The sequence below is a fragment of the Uranotaenia lowii genome, chromosome 3 (genome assembly GCF_029784155.1).
Source record: "Uranotaenia lowii strain MFRU-FL chromosome 3, ASM2978415v1, whole genome shotgun sequence".
Classification (NCBI taxonomy): Eukaryota; Metazoa; Arthropoda; class Insecta; order Diptera; family Culicidae; genus Uranotaenia; species Uranotaenia lowii.
Genome location: NC_073693.1, coordinates 94,561,573 through 94,580,983, shown reverse-complemented (window position 1 = coordinate 94,580,983; position 19,411 = coordinate 94,561,573). Strand labels below are relative to the sequence as shown.

The 19,411-nt window shown below is 38.3% G+C and overlaps 1 protein-coding gene across 1 annotated transcript; it reads left to right on the top strand.

Annotated features, from left to right (window-relative positions):
• The first annotated feature begins 17,874 nt into the window (after positions 1–17,874).
• LOC129752436 (uncharacterized) lies at positions 17,875–18,833 on the top strand. The gene is made up of 2 exons (XM_055748216.1): positions 17,875–18,170; positions 18,231–18,833. Exons 1-2 carry the CDS (start codon positions 18,036–18,038, stop codon positions 18,831–18,833), a joined length of 738 nt encoding a protein of 245 aa, XP_055604191.1. The 5' UTR covers positions 17,875–18,035.
• Positions 18,834–19,411: the final 578 nt, after the last annotated feature.

The following is a 19,411-nucleotide window of genomic DNA, read 5'->3' as shown; positions in this document are numbered from 1 at the left end:
TTCGGCACTTCACCGGGAAAATTGCCATTGTTGGAAAAATTTCCACGGAATTTTAAAAATTTTTCAAAATTAACTCCTAAATGTAAGAGTAGTTTTTGACAGTCTTGATATAGATTTACCTCATAAACGCATATTTTCGTATATTAGTTGACAGACAAAGCTCAAATCACTTTTCAACTGATTCGGGGAAGCAAATATGAGATATCTCATGTTCTCGCTCTCCGCAAATGTGCTACACTTACAAGCATAACTCTATTGTCATAAATTTCGACGTCAAACGATTCAGTGTTTGATTTACATCTTTCATAAAATTCTTTCTTCCTATACTACAAGGGCACTACTAAAGTTATTCGTTGTTTAATTAGAAAACTTTTTTAATTCCAAAACATATCTTTGAGTTTTTATAAAAAAATATAATTGCATTTACAAAATAATTAAATATTTTCCTGCAATCCGATGATTTTCAATTTTTTAAAACAAATTTCTATTCAAGTTGACAAGCTGATTTGATACTATGTTTTGATGCATTTTAAACATATTTCTATACAAACTGTACAATTTTTTTTACAAATCTATATTAATTCTAGAAAAACTGAAATTTTTAACGATGGCTCAAAAGTATGACATTTGAATTAAAAAAATCAAGTTAATCGGACTTGTTGTTATTGTTGAAATTGTTGACAAATCAATGAATAGATGCCAATTTCGTTTGATTCGTTCCAAAAATTTATGAAAACCTGTCGATTTGATACGAAAATATATCGAAATATTTATTTATCATGACAACAATTGTTAAAAATTTGAGAGCTTAACATTGATTTTTTTTAATCACCATGATTTTATATTAAAAACAAGTATAATAAATACCGGGAAAATCATCATTTTTAACCGGGATAAAACCGGGGGAAAACTTTGGAATTTCAAAACGAAACATCGCTAGCAACTCTGGTTTTTCCTTCGACCTTCGACTTGACCAGTATTCCACAATTGGTCCTTGGGAATCAAAATATTCAGTATGTCGAAAAAGCAACAAGAAAGCACTCAAGAACAAAGCCCTCCGCTACTACTTGAGGCACAAGTCTCTCCACGTAAAAAACCAATATCGCAAACTTAACGCTGCTTATAAAAAAGTATGCACGCGTTGTTACCAGGGCTATCTTATCCGGATTCAGCGTGGTTTTAAAACTAGACCCAAATCGTTTTGGCAGTACATTAAGGATAAACGGATAGAATTGGGCTTACCGTCCTACATGTTTTTGGAAGACAAGTCGGCGTCCTCGGACCTTGATATTTGTAACCTCTTCGCTGACAAATTCCGTAGTACTTTTGATTCTGGTTGGACCAGTTGACTATGGCGGCTAGTAACGTCCCACGTCAGAGCACTTCCTTTCATCACATCGTAATCGATGACGATACCGACTTGAAGGCGACTGCTAAGCTGAAATCCAGTGTTTCCGCAGGTCCGGATGGCATTTCAGCGACTTTTCTAAAACGCTATGTATCACATATGCTGACTCCTATAAAACGAATCTTCCAATCATCGCTCACGGAATCCACGTTCCCTTCCATTTGGAAAGAGGCTTACATGTTTCCGGTCTACAAAAAAGGTGACAGGAGGAACGTTAACAATTATCGTGGTATTTCTGCCCTATGTGCGATCGCTAAACTGTTTGTGCTAGTTGTCTACGTTAAGCTTTGAATTGTTGTGTTCGCTATATATTCAATTTAAACCGATTCCACAGAGTGAGCCATCATCACCCTCAGCTGTTGGGGTGTTCTTTTAAAGATTTTTAGAAATATAGAGCTTCTGTTTTTTGCACAAAATCGTTCACATGGGTAAACCAGCTATAATCTCAACGAGAAAATCATTAGATAACCTCGAGTAATATTTTTCATAATTCCACGTCATCATACCGAGTCATATGGACGAAACAAGGTTTAGGTATTAGGAATCATCTTCCAAATAACCTACTAAAATGTAATTCTCTTTCAACCTTCAGACGATATTATAGAAACTTCCTTAAGTAAGAAACCAGTATTTTTTTTGTTGATTTTAGAGATTTGATAACTTTATAGAATTATTAGTTCACCAAAACAAAAACCAAAGAATAACCTTAGTTTATACTAAGCAGCCCAAATTGTAGTAAATTATAAGGAATTGAATTATTAAAACTACATGATGATCAAAAAAATGAATAAATGAACTGTGTTTGATGTCAATATCACCAACTATAAAAACCATCTATACGTCTGCGAATCTATATTTAAATATCCAAGGAAGGGGTTTTGTTAGTAGGGGAAAGGTTATAGATGAGGATCCATTTTAAGGATCCATTTACACTGCCGGCCAAAAGTTTGGGATCACCCGCTAAAAAACATGCAAATTTTGATCGTTCATATCTCAGCCGTCTTGGGACATATTGCAAATCTTTTGAACTCATTTGAAAGATAATGAGCAATAGCTATTTCGGAGTTATTTTGCCCAGAAATAATGTTTTAGTTTTGCACCTAAAACTTAACCTAAAGTTAGAGCATTTTCAAAAAAACGCACTCAATATTCAAAGCCGATCATCTCGCGATAGGGTGGACCAAATTTCAAAATTTGAGTTGCATTAGAATCCTTATTCTATACTTCTCAAAACACAATCAAAAAATTTTGTACAAAAATTTAAGAATGTATCATTAATTAATAAAATAGACACTTGAGTTATCGTCCAAAAGTTTGGGATCACCCCTAGTATGGTGTATCGACCAAAAGTTTGGGATAATTTTTTCAAAAACATGCACATTTATCTCATTCATATCTTTCTCATCTAACATCGTATTGCAGATCTGAAGGGTGCATTTGAAAGCTTAGAAATTGTTGTTTTTTCATAAATTCATTAAAAAATTATATTTAAAATCCATAACCATAAAAAATTCACAATCATAAGTGTGAATTTTCAAAAAACAATTAATTTCAAGTAAATTGTTTATGGTTATCAATTTAAAATATAATTTTTGTATGAATTTATGGAAAAACAACAATTCCTAAGCTTTCAAATGCACCCTTCAAATCTGCAACACGATGTTAGATGAGAAAGATATGAATGAGATAAATTTTCATGTTTTTGACCGATACACCATACTGAGGGGTGATCCCAAACTTTTGGACGATAACTCAAGTGTCTATTTTATTAATTAAAAGTACATTCTTAAATTTTTGCAGAGTCACTCGCGTGATCCCGACCCGAGCGGATGGAAAATTCGTGCGCAGCGCGGTAGAAGAGTCGTTGTCGAAATTGATAATAGTTTAAAGAATGTAACATCATAAGTGCTCCTGCAGGGAGAATGTTTATCATAGGCATAATCAGTTTTTATAACTTTTCGATCATAAATGCTTGGATTTGGATATTGTGAAGAAAATCAGAAAACTGGTGGAAAAATGGCGGACAAAGTGGCATCTTGGAAGTGAAAAAAATGGTGTGGAAGTAACGCAACAAGGAACCGAAAATTCGATGGATGCGGAAATTTCGGAAAAAAACCTTAAAGAGGTGGATAAGTGCGATTGGTTCAACCTTTGAGAATCCTGAACGGAAGTTGTGGTCTGTGAATATGCTTAAATGGTGTCAAGCTCGAGTCCAAATAGTTGCGCATGAGATGGCCTACGTTTATCCCCTTTTTAGGTTTTAAAAGTGGTGGTTGAATGGAAGTGTATTAGCGAGAGATGTTAAGCCAAAAGTTTGGTTGGAAAATGGCAAGTGATGATGATGTCGGTGATACTCAAAAGTGTGAGAGGGAAAAAAGAATAGATATCTTACCTAAATGCACTATTTGCGTGAAGTTTCAAATAATTGCCATGGTAAAGGGGGTAGAGATGGCTACGGTGTTGGAAGAAAAGGTGCACAAAGGAAAAGGAGAAAAATATAGTAGGCTGTGAACGGGTTGAATGAATTGGGTGGCGGGAGGCGGAAGGCGGTAGGCGGTTTACATACGATGAAACTTGAGGAGAGTGAGTACTTGGCACGGTGGTAGTGGTGTGAAAAGCACAGCTTTAGCTATAGATGAACAATGTTCGTCGTATGAATCGAAAAAGTCGTATTAGAAAAAATTACGGTTGTATTCGGAAATGAGAAGTAAATGTTTAAAGAATAGAACTAAGAAGCACGCCGTGTCTTGAATCGGCTTAAAAGATGAAATGCAGAGCTACCGCTGCTGGGCAGTAACTTTTGTTTTTTTCGGGCGAGTCGCTTAGCTACTGGAATATTCAAGTCAGAAATAAAGTTGACAATGCAGTGATAATTAAGGCTGGCAGTTTTGCAGGAGTTTATTGTAATTGCAAAAGCTTCAGTTTTTGAATGGTTTTTGAATGAAAAGGAAGCTATTGATCAGTTACCCATTTGCGAGCTATCGTGTGTGTCTGTGTGTGTTTGTAGCCACATGAATAGGAAAGCAAAGGCAGACAAAAGGGGGGACAGTTGCTGGCGATATAAGGTCTAAAATCAGGTAATTGGTGCCTTGTTAAGGAATGAATTATCTCAAGCCACAGGATTGAACTACACTATACACCTTAATCGGAAAATAGTTTTGTCTTTTCCACGAGTTTTATGAATTCCCTATGAAGTTTTATGCATTCCTTATGAAAAATCTGTAGAAAATCCGCATGTGATGGATATTCGAGTCTCTGCTTTGTAATTGACAATCTAGATAAATGAGGTAGCGAAATTCATGTACCTACACCAAATTTCACGCACACCCTCGCAAGTGATACGTTTAAAATTGAAGAGAGAATGAACGCGAGAATAAACAAAATGATGGTGGAGTGAATTACATAGGATGTTGCGAAATCTTTAAGGAGGTTCATAATAAACTGATGTACGGAAAATCAATTGCTAGATTTGAAAGGGAGTTTGATCAGTTCCAGATTTTAGCGTCGTTGGGTAGTGTAGCAAATGAAACGACAAATCCACAACACATATATTTCATCGTGTCATTGTGATAAAAAATTAACAGTACTCGAATATCTTTTATTAGAACGCTTAATTGAATCAAACATCCCACAGCTTCAGCTATAATTTGAAAATCATTCATCATTTTTTTTTCTTATTTTGAAATAACAGCACTTCATCATACATTTATGTGACAATATACTACCAAAATTCAGATTTTCAGGATACATATTTTATTCCACCAAAACATCTTACCATTTGATTGCATTCTAGCCATAAACCACAAAAAATTAAATATTTGAATAAGTATTCTTTTGTCTATTTTATCTGAGTATTAGTGATCTTTGAATTTCAAAATTGAATTACCAAAATGTTTAAGACTTTTCACACTTAAACGTTCAACCTTATCAAAATTTGTATTTCTGTGTAGCGGCTTTCGTTACATAACACGATAATGCTTTATATTCCCAATACCTTAACTGGAAGATTGAGTTGAACAGATTTTGATAGATTGAATCTGAAGCTAAAATAAGTTAAGGTGTAAACAACAAGCAATTTTAGACTTGAATGTTTCGCAGATTGTAACAAGTAGTGTTTCTCAAAATCTCTTATAACTGGAGAATAAATTTATTTATTGTTTTTAAGCTTTAACGAATTGACTTCCAAATAAAAGGCTGTATTTATTTGAATATTCAGTCATGGTTTTAATTACGTAACGCGTAAAAAATTTCATGATAATATTGTTCAAACCAGTAATTGATAATATAAACACTTTTTATGTGATTTGAAAAAAAAATCAGTACATTTTTTTATTCCCTTTTGACATGTTGCAAACCAACACATTTTTATTTGTTTTTGAAGTATTTTTGAAACCTCATGTAGTTGTCATGTATATAATATTGTATTTTTGCATTTTATATCATATTTTATAACTTTATATTATACTGTATTATATTTTTTTTTTGTTTTGAGGTGAACAAGGTATATTAACCCATTCCTTTATTAATTTTTGTATGACATCTGCACAGGTATAAACACGGATGCGAAATACCTGTCGAAGATTCATAACATTTAAAATGTTATGAATTTCAAAACGGCTGTGCTGGTGATTGACCCATTCAGCTATAACGCTATCACATACACAAAACAAATTCATGACATAACATTTTACACGAAGCCATGGTGAAAGGTATGCGTTGAATTGCATTGGAGATTTGCCGAACCATTGATCTAAAGAATGCAAGTTAGCGCATGACAAAACTGTGGTGAAGCCGTGCACCCATGGTGGATTATCTACATACATACATACATACATACATACATACATACATACATACATACATACATACATACATACAGTATATTCAATTTTTATTCATTTATTTTAACAATTCAACTTCCTTGAATTGTTGGACGTGGTCATGTTTACTGTTCTTAGTTTTTTGTACTTAAAATTGATCTAAAATGATAGATTCATTTTAATGATTTGTTTCGAATATTTTGCATCGTAATTTTTTAATACATTAAAAATTGTTTATTTTAGATCAGATGGAAATAAATATGGTTATGATACTGAATAAGGTCGGTCACAGCTAAAGGTAAGCTTAGTTTGTCTTGAGGTAAGTTGGGTATAAAGTATAAAGGTAAGGTTATTCTGTTGTATAACTATTCCATTTATTGATTTTATTATATAAGAACGTTCAATCAGGTGCCAGCTGGGCAGGTATCTACACGTATGCGGAATACCTGTCGTAGATTCATAACACTGAGAATGTTATGAATTTTATACGGTTGCGAAACTGATTGCTCGTTCTACAAATAAGACATACACATACACGAAATACATTCATTACATGACAGTTCACACGAAGCCATGGTGTCGGGTATGTGGTAATTTGCATTGAAGATTGGCCGAACTTATAATCTAAAGAATGCAATTTAGCGCATACGTTGGCGAAACTGCGGTGAATCCGTGCACCCATGGTGGATTATCTACATACATACATACATACAGTACATTCTTAAATTTTTGCACGAAATTTTTGGATTGCATTTTGAGAAGTATAGAATAAGGATTCTAATGCAACTCAAATTTTGAAATTTGGTTCACCCTATCGCGAGATGATCGGCTTTGAACATTGAATGCGTTTTTTTGAAAATGCTCTAACTTTAGGTTAAGTTTTAGGTGCAAAACTAAAACATTATTTCTGGGCAAAACACCTCCAAATTAGCTATTGCTCTTTATCTTTCAAATGAGATCAGAAGATTTGCAATATGTCCTAAGACGGCTGAGATATGAACGATCAAAATTTGCATGTTTTTTAGCGGGTGATCCCAAACTTTTGGCCGGCAGTGTAGATCTCCTGATCATCCGGAACCAAGTCGCACAGCTCTTATAATCACTTGCGTCACTTCGATTCTCCGAATCATCCGGAAACAAGTCGCAAAAGAAATTCAACAATTTTTCAATATTGTTGCAGTATGTTGTTATCCTTGGTTCTCCGAAAGACTTCGGAACCAATTGCTGGCGTCACTTAGGTTCTCCGGATCATTAGGAACCAACACTTTGGCTCTAAGAATCATCCGGAACCAAGTCGCACTACAAAACCTTGCATGATGCTTCTGGGAGCATTGATTAGTTACCGTCGATTCAGCTGAAAAAAAAATTATTTATTAACACTTTTCTTAGACTTAACTAAACTTTTGCAACTTTAAAATGGAGGAGGCTTGACTGCGCCATTTGTAGTGAATTTCTTTCTTAATTCACAAAAAAAACTCAACGCGTTCCAGTTCCAACAACCGTTCTAGCCAAAAGTAGTTAACAGAATGCCGTTCAAATTTTCACGCTTCGCACTTCGCACTCTATAGCGATTGAACGAAGAGAGGATTTCTCTCTTTCGTTCAAACACTTATTTCGATTAACGTAATCATGTATATAGTTTCGTGAAATGGAATAGGCTTGTTCATTGATATAAATTAATATTTATTATCGTTTTATTATTCTCTACAGTACTGAATACAGCCGGTTGTTTTGAAAGAAAGTGCTGGCTTCCAGCAATCTGGAATTGCTAGAATCCAGCATTAACGTTTGCTGTTTTCAGCAATTTAAATTGCTGGAAAGTCAGCGGGACAAAAACCAGCAAAATTTTGCAGGTTTCCAGCAAAAAAAAAAATACCTCGGAGGTACATCAAATTTCAATAACAATTTTTTATCAAACTTTGAAATTTGTCATACTTAGTTATATAAACTTTTTCCAGTGATTTTATATACTCGAACAAACATCATATTTGAGTTGCTTGAAGAATCGCATAGTTCTATAACTCTGAAACTATTGAGGTACGTTCAACTCTGAGAAAAGGTACGCATATGTACCTTTTTGGTATATGCCGAAAAACTTAATTTCAGGTCGAAATTCGTTAATTGTCCCGCTGAATGGATTGACGTGCTGTGTTATTGTTTGTAGAATGTCAAATTGATATTGTGTGCAATTACTCGACTTGTATCCAGGCGCGGTCCTATGGGGGGAGGGGGGGTGATCGGGGTGATCACCCCTCCCCCCCAAGCGGAAAAAAACCGCTACAAAATACCCGTAAATGCTCGAAATTTTTTTAAAAATTTGAACTTCCCAAATCATGATATTTTTGGTTTTCCTGTTCGTTCTTTCGTTAACCACTATCGATTGACTGGAATCCCGGTCCGTCGTGAATTTTCGCGGGCGCCGGCGTATGATTGGCGCGCCGTTGGATAACCGAGCGCAAAACGAGAGCCGTCGTTAATGCTGCATCTAATGTTGGCCTTCGTCAAACCGCCGAACCAGCGTCGAATTTATGTTCGGCTCGGTGTGCTGCGAGATGTCGGTCGTGTCAAATCCACCATGTATGTCACACAATGGGTGCACAATACCACCGGATATTGATTAAGGCGGTACACCGGACGATTTGCCAACTACACTTGTGACACAGCTGGTGATCTTCACTTCTACGGCACTAGAACTCAACGACCAAAACTTTACTTTTATGGTCAAACTTTGTTAAATTGGGAGAACTAAAACTTTTTGACAACGTGATTGTCGTTAAAAATTTTAGCCCCAATTTTAGTAGTGTAGAATGATATTTTTTCCAAAGATTTTTATGATTTTCAGGTAAAAAACATAACAATGTTTTATGGCTAGCCTGATCTTTCTTTTGAAATCGGAATATAGATTTTATATTGTTTATTTGATTGTGGAAAGTTATTAAAAATTATTGTTACCCCAAACATGTCTTGAATAATGTTTTCTTTAATCTATTATAACATTTCATCTGTTGTTTTGTATAGATTGTGCTTTTCAAATACAGTTTTAAAATTTTACTTAAAATGTGACATACTTTGCTTTGAAGCATGTATGTCACATTTTTAATATTTTCAAGCTATTGGAAAAACGTATAAATTTCTCAAAGAATAAAAAACGTAAGATCTTATTAGGGGGGGAGGAAGGGTTTGGAAAAATCTTACGTTGTCTTACCAGGGGGGGAGAGAGAGGGTTGAAAATTTCCAAAATCGTGCTTACGTAATTAGTGAACGGCCCCATACAACAAAAAAAGTAACGGACCTATATTGCTACCTTGTGGTACACCAATATCAATATTCCTTAACACGCTTTTGGTATTTTCAATCACTACAAATTGCTTCCGCCCCTCTAAATAACTGCGAAGGATATTATTAACTGTTCCTCTTATTCCATATTTGTCTAGTTTGGATAGTAATATTTCGTGACAGCTCTCTCAATGTCGACTATTATCGACTTCGTTCCCAGAAGGAATTTTCTATCAAACGTCCATAACGTGGACAGTACACCAACAAATAAGACTACCCCAAGCAACCAGAATTCCCTTAAAAAGGTTCCATAGAAGCTTAATCAGCTCTCGTTTGTGTCTGAAGAGAATGCTAATCAGCCCAAAATTTAAGTTCTTAAAGCTACTTTCAAGTTCGTTTAGGTGGCTGTAGAGAACGCTATTCAGCTTCTAAGAGAATGTCAAGAAACTTCTACGCGCCGAAAAAAAAATCCGATTGACAGATTGCTCTGACAACCACATGTCAGATTGCTAGGTTGCCGGTCTATCATGGTCTATCTCATTGATTTTAATTATATTGTTTTGATTACAAAAGCTGCTTACACGCCTAGAGAATTGAACCGCTGCTCTCTAGGTTGCAATGAAACTCACCAGCCTCTCGACCAATCCAGCAATAGTTAATTGCCACTGTAATAATTAGTATTTAAACTTAATGTGATTTGAGATGATTGAGTGGGTTGGTCAATAGAAGTACACAATATGAATCATAACAAAAATTCGCATCATCAAAAATTTATTCGAATATCTTAACATTTATAAGAAAAATTCGAAAAAATCTTGAATTCCATTTGTAAATATCAGTACAGATATAAACAAACAAATACCATGACAAGAAATTGACAGACATTTTTAACATGTCGTTTAGAATTCCCATATAGGTTCTTTAAAACACCTTCAAGTATCTTAATGGTGCGCTTTAGAATGTTACGCGAACGTTATCGACCTTCTTGAAAGAAGTTCCATTAAAAGCGCTTAGAAGTTCCGTTATCGATATTTTAACCTTTCAAAGGGCGATGGAAGTTCCTGAGTAACTTTTACGCGACAAGAGTCACCTGAAGTTCCCGTAAAACATTTTTTCAGCCAAATGTGAACTTCGGAGTTCCATCTTTAAGTAAAAACGCGACTTTTGGTTGCTTGGGACATTCTTGATGCTGCAAAACAATAAATACCAACATTAACTATTCTGGGTAAGAAGATTTATTGAGATTCTAAAATTAAAATTCAAGAAAAGGGTACTCGGGTGTCAGATCTAAATTTCCAATACAAGCGTTTTTTGTAAGGTTCAAATATCATTCCGGACAAACAAAACTTTCACCGGATTTGTCAGTTTTAGAAAAACTCAGAGTTCAGAATTCTGAACTCTGAATGCTGAATTCAAAATTCAGCATTCAGAATTTAGAGTTATGAATTCAAAATTCAGAATTTAGCTCCTGATTTGAAACTATTTGTTGGCAACTCTTCCGGAGCAACATTTTCATGATACATGCTTCATGGAGAGTTTCTCTCCAAAAGAGAGCAAAATGCAGTTTAATTTCCATACCATGTGGCCTCGGGAAAACTAAAGCAAATGTTTCATCCACCATCTCCAAAAGCTTAACTTTAAGTGGAGCTTTTAAAGTTGAAAGGAATGGTGGGAGCAAACGTAAAAGCGGAGGAATGCAAAGAATACAAACTGATTGTTCTGCTTGTGGATGTATATTTAGCTTTTCGTTTCCTCTAACGTTCGCTTGCATCAGAAAATGAGCTGATGAGAGTGAAATCAGAGGCTTGTTTTCTTCAAACGTGCACCACCCCCAATTGGGGGGTGGTACACATTTCCGGTTGTTATTCACGCACACTAGAGCAGATTCTGCTACTGTTCAACTTAAAACAGATTGAATACTTTTTCAGGACACCATGCAGCGCAGTGCATTCGATAGCAGCAATGTACTGATGAAGCTGGAAGGATGCAACAGGATGAGTGTGCTCTGTAGGGTGCAGTTCAAGGGCGAATAACCTTCGATGCTACGAAGCTGGACATCAATCAATGAGTTAAATGTACCTAATCATTAAATTGTTGCTGGCCACCGTGGTTGAGTTAAAGCAAAGGGAATCTTTCGATTGCTTGGACTTTGTTTAAATTAACAAACAGTAACCGATGTTTACCTTAATTTTCGATTAAAAAAAACAAGCTAAAGCGGGTCCAAGTCCCGCTCTATGAGTGGTTGTATCTTTTTTGAAAAAATCATGATATTTACGGCTTATGTTCTTCTTATGTTGGCTTAAGTTGTTTCTCTACCTTCCATCACCCTCAAAAATCTGAATCTGGATTCTTCTGAATTTGAGTTCCGAATACAAATCTGAAATCTGGATCTGCTTAAACGATAAGCCGGTACATTTGTTTGAAGTGCATTTGATCATTACAATCAGCAAACAAATGGAAACCTCATTTTACTTTTTCCCGACTTTTCTTTTTCGCTAGCTTCGCAGAAAGCCGACAAGATTCAGTTGTAGGTATCATAAAAGTTATTGCGGCAATTGCGAATCCCATCGGAATTGACAGACATTCCGGCCCACTGGCCGGCTTTCCGGAAGTAACCCAAATAGTTCAACCCATGTCATCTCATAGGAGGATATGGGATGATATGCAGTAAATACATAAATATGAGGGCGGCAATGGATGTACGGGAAAAAATCATGATCGAATTATGGAAACAGATCATATAGATTTTGTAGATTGGCCTAAAAAACTGACATATGCTAAATTACAGGTTTTTTAACCCTCAAAAATTAAAATCGAATAAATCGATGCCAAATGACTTAAGGGGGGGTAGGGTCTAACGGGTAAAAAAAACACCATTTTCACGATTTTTTTCTAGAGCTATCGTTCAAACAAATGTATTCAAATTTTTTGCATTATACTAAGCATTGTTAAAAGAACATTTAGTAATTTTTTTGAAGAAAAATATTGAAAAATGAGCCGGTGACGGAAATGAGCACTTTCGAGGATGCCTTTTAGAAAACAGGATTTGCGGTGGACACTGTATCTCAGCACAGAATCATCTGAAGTCAAAAAATCAGAGCAAAATATTTTAAATAGATGTTTTTCTGGACCCCAACGTTTTGATTTAACTTAAAAAAAATTTTATGAAATTTTTGTGGCCGTTTGAAGTTAAAACTACGATTTTTCACGACAAAATCCGCCATTTTTTATCTGTAAAATCTCCCCAAAGTAAAAAAAAAAAAGAAAAACGTAGGGGTCTGGTATTTTTTTTATGTAGAAAATATGTTCCAAATTTGAAAAGAATCGGATAAGTAGTTTTCAAATGACGATGTCCACGGACTTTAGAAATGTGCTTTCGAGAAAAACTCGTTTGAAGTTTCTGCTCTTGCTTTCTTGCAGTATTAGATGAGGAGGTTTATGGCCACCCTAATAAATATACATTTTCCCCTGTTGGTGTGTAACAGATAAGGAAAAGTAACATGAGTTGGGGGCTCAATTCTGTCTGCCTGACTAACTGTATGGTCGTTAGGCTGCGGCCAAGTTAGTTTCGTGTCCTCAGTTAAATTAAACTAATTGTGGCGTTAAAACGCGATTAAGCGGCATAAATGGTTACCCTCCTATAGGGACTCATAAAGTTTACGCCTTAAACTATGTACGTCTGCGTGAAACCGGAAGTTTATCCACGTGTATCCGAGCTAGCAAGAGTTTGAGAAAGCGACTAATTTTAAAGTGTTGAGTAAGTAGTTATTGTAGCAATCTTAAAAGTTTTTAGTTGTAATGTATCGGGAAATCAATATTATAGCGTCAGTTGGACGAGCGACACATTTTTTATACTAGCGAGATTCCTGTTATTAGGAGGTTTTTTATCCTTTTTTTCAGTCCAGTAGCCGATTTCGTTTCTGCAATGCAGGGATGGTTTCGTCAAAAATCAGGACAACGTGAATCTAAAAACCAGGATTTTTCAGGACACCTTTTGATTCATGGAAATAATAAGCAGCTCTGCTTAGATTGCATAAATAAAGGCGCAACACAGGTGCTGTAAACGCCTTAATTCATATAACATCAGTACGCAGCTTCTTGGCACCATCTACCTACCTACCTAAGGGTCCAGCGCCGATTGACCGGCGCATAGGGCTGAGATAAAAGATCTCCACTGCTGGCGATCCGGAGCCAGCGTCTTCACTTGCTGCCAGCCGAGGTTCTCGTCAACTGTGCGGATTTCAGCGGCTAGACTTCGCCGCCACGAGCTTTTGGGCCTGCCTCTTCTTCGATGCCCATCTGGATTCCAGTCAAGCGCCTCTCTGCAAATCTCGTTTTCATCTCTCCGCAGCGTGTGCCCAATCCATCTCCACTTACGTTCCCGAATCTCGATTTCTAGCGCCTTTTGATGACACCGGCGATGAAGTTCAACGTTTGAGATCCAGTTGCCAGGCCACCAAGCGCGGATGATGTTCCGCAGGCAGCGATTCACAAAAACTTGCAGTTTTCGCGTCGTCACCGCATATGTGCACCAAGTTTCACACCCGTACAGCAATACGGATTTGACGTTTGAGTTGAAGATTCGGATCTTAGTTCGTAGAGAGATCTGGCGTGACCGCCAGATGTTTCGGAGACTCGCAAACGCAAATCGGGCTTTTCTGATCCGGGTCTCGATGTCCTTCTTGGTCCCACCATCAGGCGTAATCTGGCTACCAAGATACTGGAAGCACTCCACTGTCTCAACCTGTTGTCCAGCTACCACGAAATTGGAACGATTTTCTGTATTGATTTCCATCGACTTGGTCTTTCCGACATTGATTTTGAGACCTGCTGCCTTGGAGCTTTCGGTGAGGTCGTCGAGTTTGCTCTGCATGTCTTGTTGTGTTTGGGCGAGCAAAACAATATCGTCTGCCAGGTCAAGGTCGTTCAGTTGCTCCATGGTTGAAGGATTCCACGGCAATCCTCGGTTTGGTCTACAGTCAATCGATCCAGTCAAGATCTCATCCATTACGATGAGAAAAAGCAGCGGTGACAAAATACATCCTTGTCTCACTCCAGCAGTTACCGGGATTGGTTCGGACAAGACACCGTCGTGCAAGACCTTGCACGAAAATGCCTCGTACTGTGCTTCGATGAGATGGACTAGTTTCTCTGGGACCCCTCGTCGTCTAAGAGCAGCCCAGATGTTTTCGTGGTTCAGTCGGTCAAATGCTTTTTCTAAATCAACGAACACCAGAAGAAGAGAGTCCTGGAATTCGTTGATTTGTTCCAGTATTATTCGTAGCGTTGTGATGTGGTCCACACATGATCGTCCGGATCGGAATCCAGCTTGTTGCCGTCGGAGTGTAGCGTCGATTTTCTCCTGGATCCTGTTCAGGATCACTTTGCAGAGTACTTTAAGGGTTGTACAGATCAAAGTTATGCCACGCCAGTTACCGCACTCTGTTAGGTCTCCTTTCTTTGGGACCTTTACGAGGATACCCTGCATCCAGTCGGCCGGGAATGTTGCAGTATCCCAAATGTCAGCAGGAATGCAATCGATTCCAGGCGCTTTGTTGGATTTCATGTCCTTGATTGCAGCTTCTATTTCAGCCAGCGTGGGCGCTTCCGAGTTGACGCCATTAATGCGACTTACTGTGGGCGCCTCGAGCTGCGGATTCTGTTGGCCATTGCTATTTGTAACTCGGAAAAGTTGATCAAAATGCTCAGTCCAACGCTTGAGCTGATCTGTTCGATCTGTCAGCAGCTGACCTGCTCGGTTTTTCAGCGGCATTCTTGCATTAGTCCTTGCACCACTAAGGCGGCGAGAAATATCATATAATAATCGGATATCTCCAATGGCGGCGGCTCTTTCTCCCTCTTCGGCTAGGGAGTTTGTCCAGGCTCTCTTGTCTCGTCTACAAGCTCGTTTAACTGCCTTTTCCAGCTCCGCATATCGTAAGCGGGCGGCTGCTTTGGCTGACCGGTACATGCCTGCTCAATTCCGACTTTCGCCTTTCTCCGATCATCGATCATCCTCCAGGTTTCATCCGACATCCATTCACTTCGTCTTCCACAAACTTTACCGAGAGTACCATGGCTCGTCGTGATAAAGGCATTCTTGATTCCACACCACTGTTCTTCGACTGTTCCGTCTGTCGGCAGTTCCGAGGCTCGGGATTCTAGCTGTTCAACGTATGCCCTTTTCACCTCTGGATTCTCCAACCGGCGGACGTCGTATCGACAACCGACTTTCTCCTCGCGCCGTTGGACACGCGCAACCCTCAGTCGTATCTCGCCAAGGACGAGGTGATGGTCGGATGCAATGTCTGCGCTCCGTTTGTTGCGGACATCAAGAAGGCTCCTTCTCCATTTTCGACTGATGCAGATGTGGTCAATTTGATTTTCTGTTCGGCCATCTCGGGATACCCAAGTGACCTTATGTGCTGGTCGATGGGGGAAGAGCGATCCACCGATCACCATGTTGTTGTTGCCACAAAATTCTACAAACAGCTCTCCGTTTTCGCTCATCTGTCCTAGACCATGGCGCCCCATGATGCGCTCAAATTCCTGATTATCGGAGCCAATCTTTGCGTTGAAGTCGCCTAAGTGGATTTGAATGTCCCCCTTCGGAATTCTCTCGACCACGCTGTTCAATTGACTGTAAAACTGCTCTTTCTCCTGCAAATCGGCAACGTCAGTTGGCGCATAACACTGGACCATTGTAAGGTTTCTAACCCGTGTTCTGAATCTGGCTACGATTATTCTTTCGTTTATCGGTTCCCATCTTATGAGGGCCACATGGGCCTGCGGGCTTAACAGGAAACCAACTCCTCGTTCCCGAGTAGCATGTTCTCCTCGTATGCCAGAGTAAAGCAGTACTTGCCCGGACTGTGTCTTGTGTTCTCCAGTGTTAGGCCAACGGACTTCGCTCAGTCCCAATATCTCTAGCTTGAGGCGGCTAGCTTCTCTAGCAAGTTGAGCCAGCTTTCCTGGCTGGGCAAGGGTCAAAACATTCCAAGTTCCAATTCTAGTCCGTGTTTTCATGCTAAAAGTCGTTGCCAAAGTTCCAATTCGGTTATTTCTTCTCTCAGTTTCTGTAACAATACAAGGTATAAGGAGCAGTAGGTTGTTAGCCTAAAGTCCCTATCCCGCGATGGGGCTGCCATCTTGGACTTAGCTGGCGGGAGCCGCATTTCATAAATTCAGCCGCTTGCTGCAAGACAGACGCTGTTTGAGCCGCCCCTGACCTGGAGAACAGACGCTCGGTTGTTGTTGCACGCCGCCCCTGACCTGGGGAACAGACGCGTGCGGCCACCTTCTCAGTCTGCATGCGACCAAAGCATCCACCAGGGTTGGGTACCCGATCTCCGCTTAGGTTACACGCACCCCAGCCGGCACCGCGGGGAGGTAGAGATAGGAGTTGTGAATAAGAGGTGATATGACCACTATGGGGTCTCGTGTTGCACATTATCCACCGTTTACCAGCCGCACCATCAGTGATTTAAATATCATCTGAACCGAAGATTACCCTCTTAAATGGGTTGAACTATTATATTACAGATTAAAACGATTTTCTCATAGTTTAACCAAACTACCAATTCGATAATATTTGAGAAGTTTTTATGCAAATAAGGAGAATTCAGGACATTTTGGAGACCAATTTTTAAAAATCAGGATAACACGAGAGGTTTTTACAAATCAGGACGGTCTCTCGAAAATCAGGACACCTAGCACCTCAACCATTGCAGATTGAGGATAAGCCACTTTTGACACATGGCATGAAAAAAATTTATTGTTAAACAAAGTAAAAAAATATATTTAAAAATTTGAATCAAGATTTTTAACAGTTTTGTTTAAAATATATTGAACTTTAATAATCGTGCGTATACAGAACCCGTACACAAAAATGTTAGTAATTTTTCTTTCTTATTCATCTAAAATTCAACAGAATTCAACAAATTGAAGCTGTTAGCAAAGTTTTAAATGATAAGATCTGTGATAAGATATTAGAGTTGGAGAACGGTTGCCATGGACCGATTTGGAATTGGAGGTATATTGTTTATCAGGTTATGTTGTGAGACGAAATGCCATGTAGATAAATAGACAAATGATATCGGAATGGGAAGCATGTTTTTAATGCTCATACATGTTTTACTTTTCATAATTCTGAAACATTAAATTTATGCTCTAATTACAATCTTTAAAAAATATACCTCTGCTTCTCGGTAAATTTTACTTTTCTTTAATTTTCCGCGAAAAAAAAAACGTTACTTAACGATCGTTACGTCCTCTGGTATCAAATTTGTGTACTCTTTAAAAGCTTGACAAAAAATAAAAATGCAGATGGCAGTAAGTTTGTGCAAGAGATTTTGGTTTATTCGATTTGCGGCGCGCTGTTTACATTTCCAGTTGTGATTGTCCATTATTTCCATTAATTTGCGACATTATCGGTTGAAAACGTTCGAATATTTACAAAATACAATTTCTAGTAGTCCCACAAGAGGGACAACTTCAAGGTAAAAAAAAAGTTACATAAAAACCCACGCAAGATGAACCGTGACGATTTTCGCAAGAGTGGAGGAACCGTATTTCGACGGATATCCGACATCGAGCTAGAAGTTTATAGTGTTTTTGCGCAAACAATAGATGGAGACATCGTCCGGATTGTGGAGACCCCGGAAGAGGTGCGTATTTCTATTCACTGATTTATCCATTAATTACCCTTTTTTTCATTCAAATTAAAGGTGAGTGCAATTCGTTATGCCACGGACGACGAGAACCGAATAACGGAGATGGAATTCGGCTACGATGTGGCCAAGGTTTCCCGCCTGTTCGGCCGAAAGGTTAAGGGTGCCGGCAAGAAAGCGGCCAAGATGACCATGGACGAGTTCTTGGCGTTGTTCAGAGAGGAACAACCTTTGCATCCGCTAACCGAAAATCCGGGCCATGGCAGTCGCTTGCGCATGAAAATGATCGATATTTTAGAACTGGATGAAAGAACATTTCCGAAAGGCGCAGAGGACATGTTCGTTGCCGAGGCGCGAAAAAAATTCGACGCTCTAACGCCGATGCTTTGCAGGTGTTCCTTGCAGCGGGCCAAAGATAAAATCAGGAGTGATCTCGCCGCGATCATTCGGAGCCGGAACGAAATGAAGGCACAAATTGAGATCGAACAGCACGGCGTGGACAAATATGAAGCTATCATACAGGAACTGGGAGTCGGCAAGGTGGTTAAGTTTTTTGCTGATCCCGGCGAATCGGTTGCTTTCCTCGAGGATATGAAGAAATTGGAAAAGGCTGACGTTGAGGTCCGAAACAGTATTCGACTGATCAAGAAGAATCGTTGAGGGTGCAGCGAAAAATCTTGGTTTTAAATTTTGAACTTATACTTACTGACATTTTAAATTGATTTTTCTTTGTGTTTTTTAATATAATATTTATTCAGGGACTTAATTAAATACAATCATCTTCCAATGCTTATCAAATTTTTCATACCGATTTATTTTTACAGCATTGCAGCATACAGTAATTTGAAAGTAACAAACCGAAAAAATTCTTGATATTTACTATTATTACAATATGGCGTACAAAAACAAAAATGGCAACACTAGTTATTTTGCAGTTGTGTGAGTGCGCGCCGCTTCCTTTTATATCGTTTTTGATCCTTTGATTTCTTTATCGTTTTTGGTCAAACGCGAAATTTTCTCTTCGGTTGATGGCGGCTCGTCAAGTTGGTTTTTTAAAAGATTCGGTCGGAAAATGGGAAGTTTTGGTGTTTAGTTTTCCGTGCCATTTTATCACTCCCAACCAGATGTTGGACGCGAATACTAACAACAACTATAGCTTTAAAATACTGCTTCTAGCAGGTCAACTTTTTGCCGTGAAAGTGAACCGGAACCGGAACCGGAACTGTTTGGCCGAACTT

Coding starts and splice junctions, on each gene's coding strand:
- LOC129752436 (XM_055748216.1), top strand. CDS start 18,036: ATGAACCGTGACGATTTTCGCAAGAGTGGAGGAACCGTATTTCGACGG. Junction 18,171..18,230: donor TTGTGGAGACCCCGGAAGAG/GTGCGTATTTCT, acceptor TTCAAATTAAAG/GTGAGTGCAATTCGTTATGC.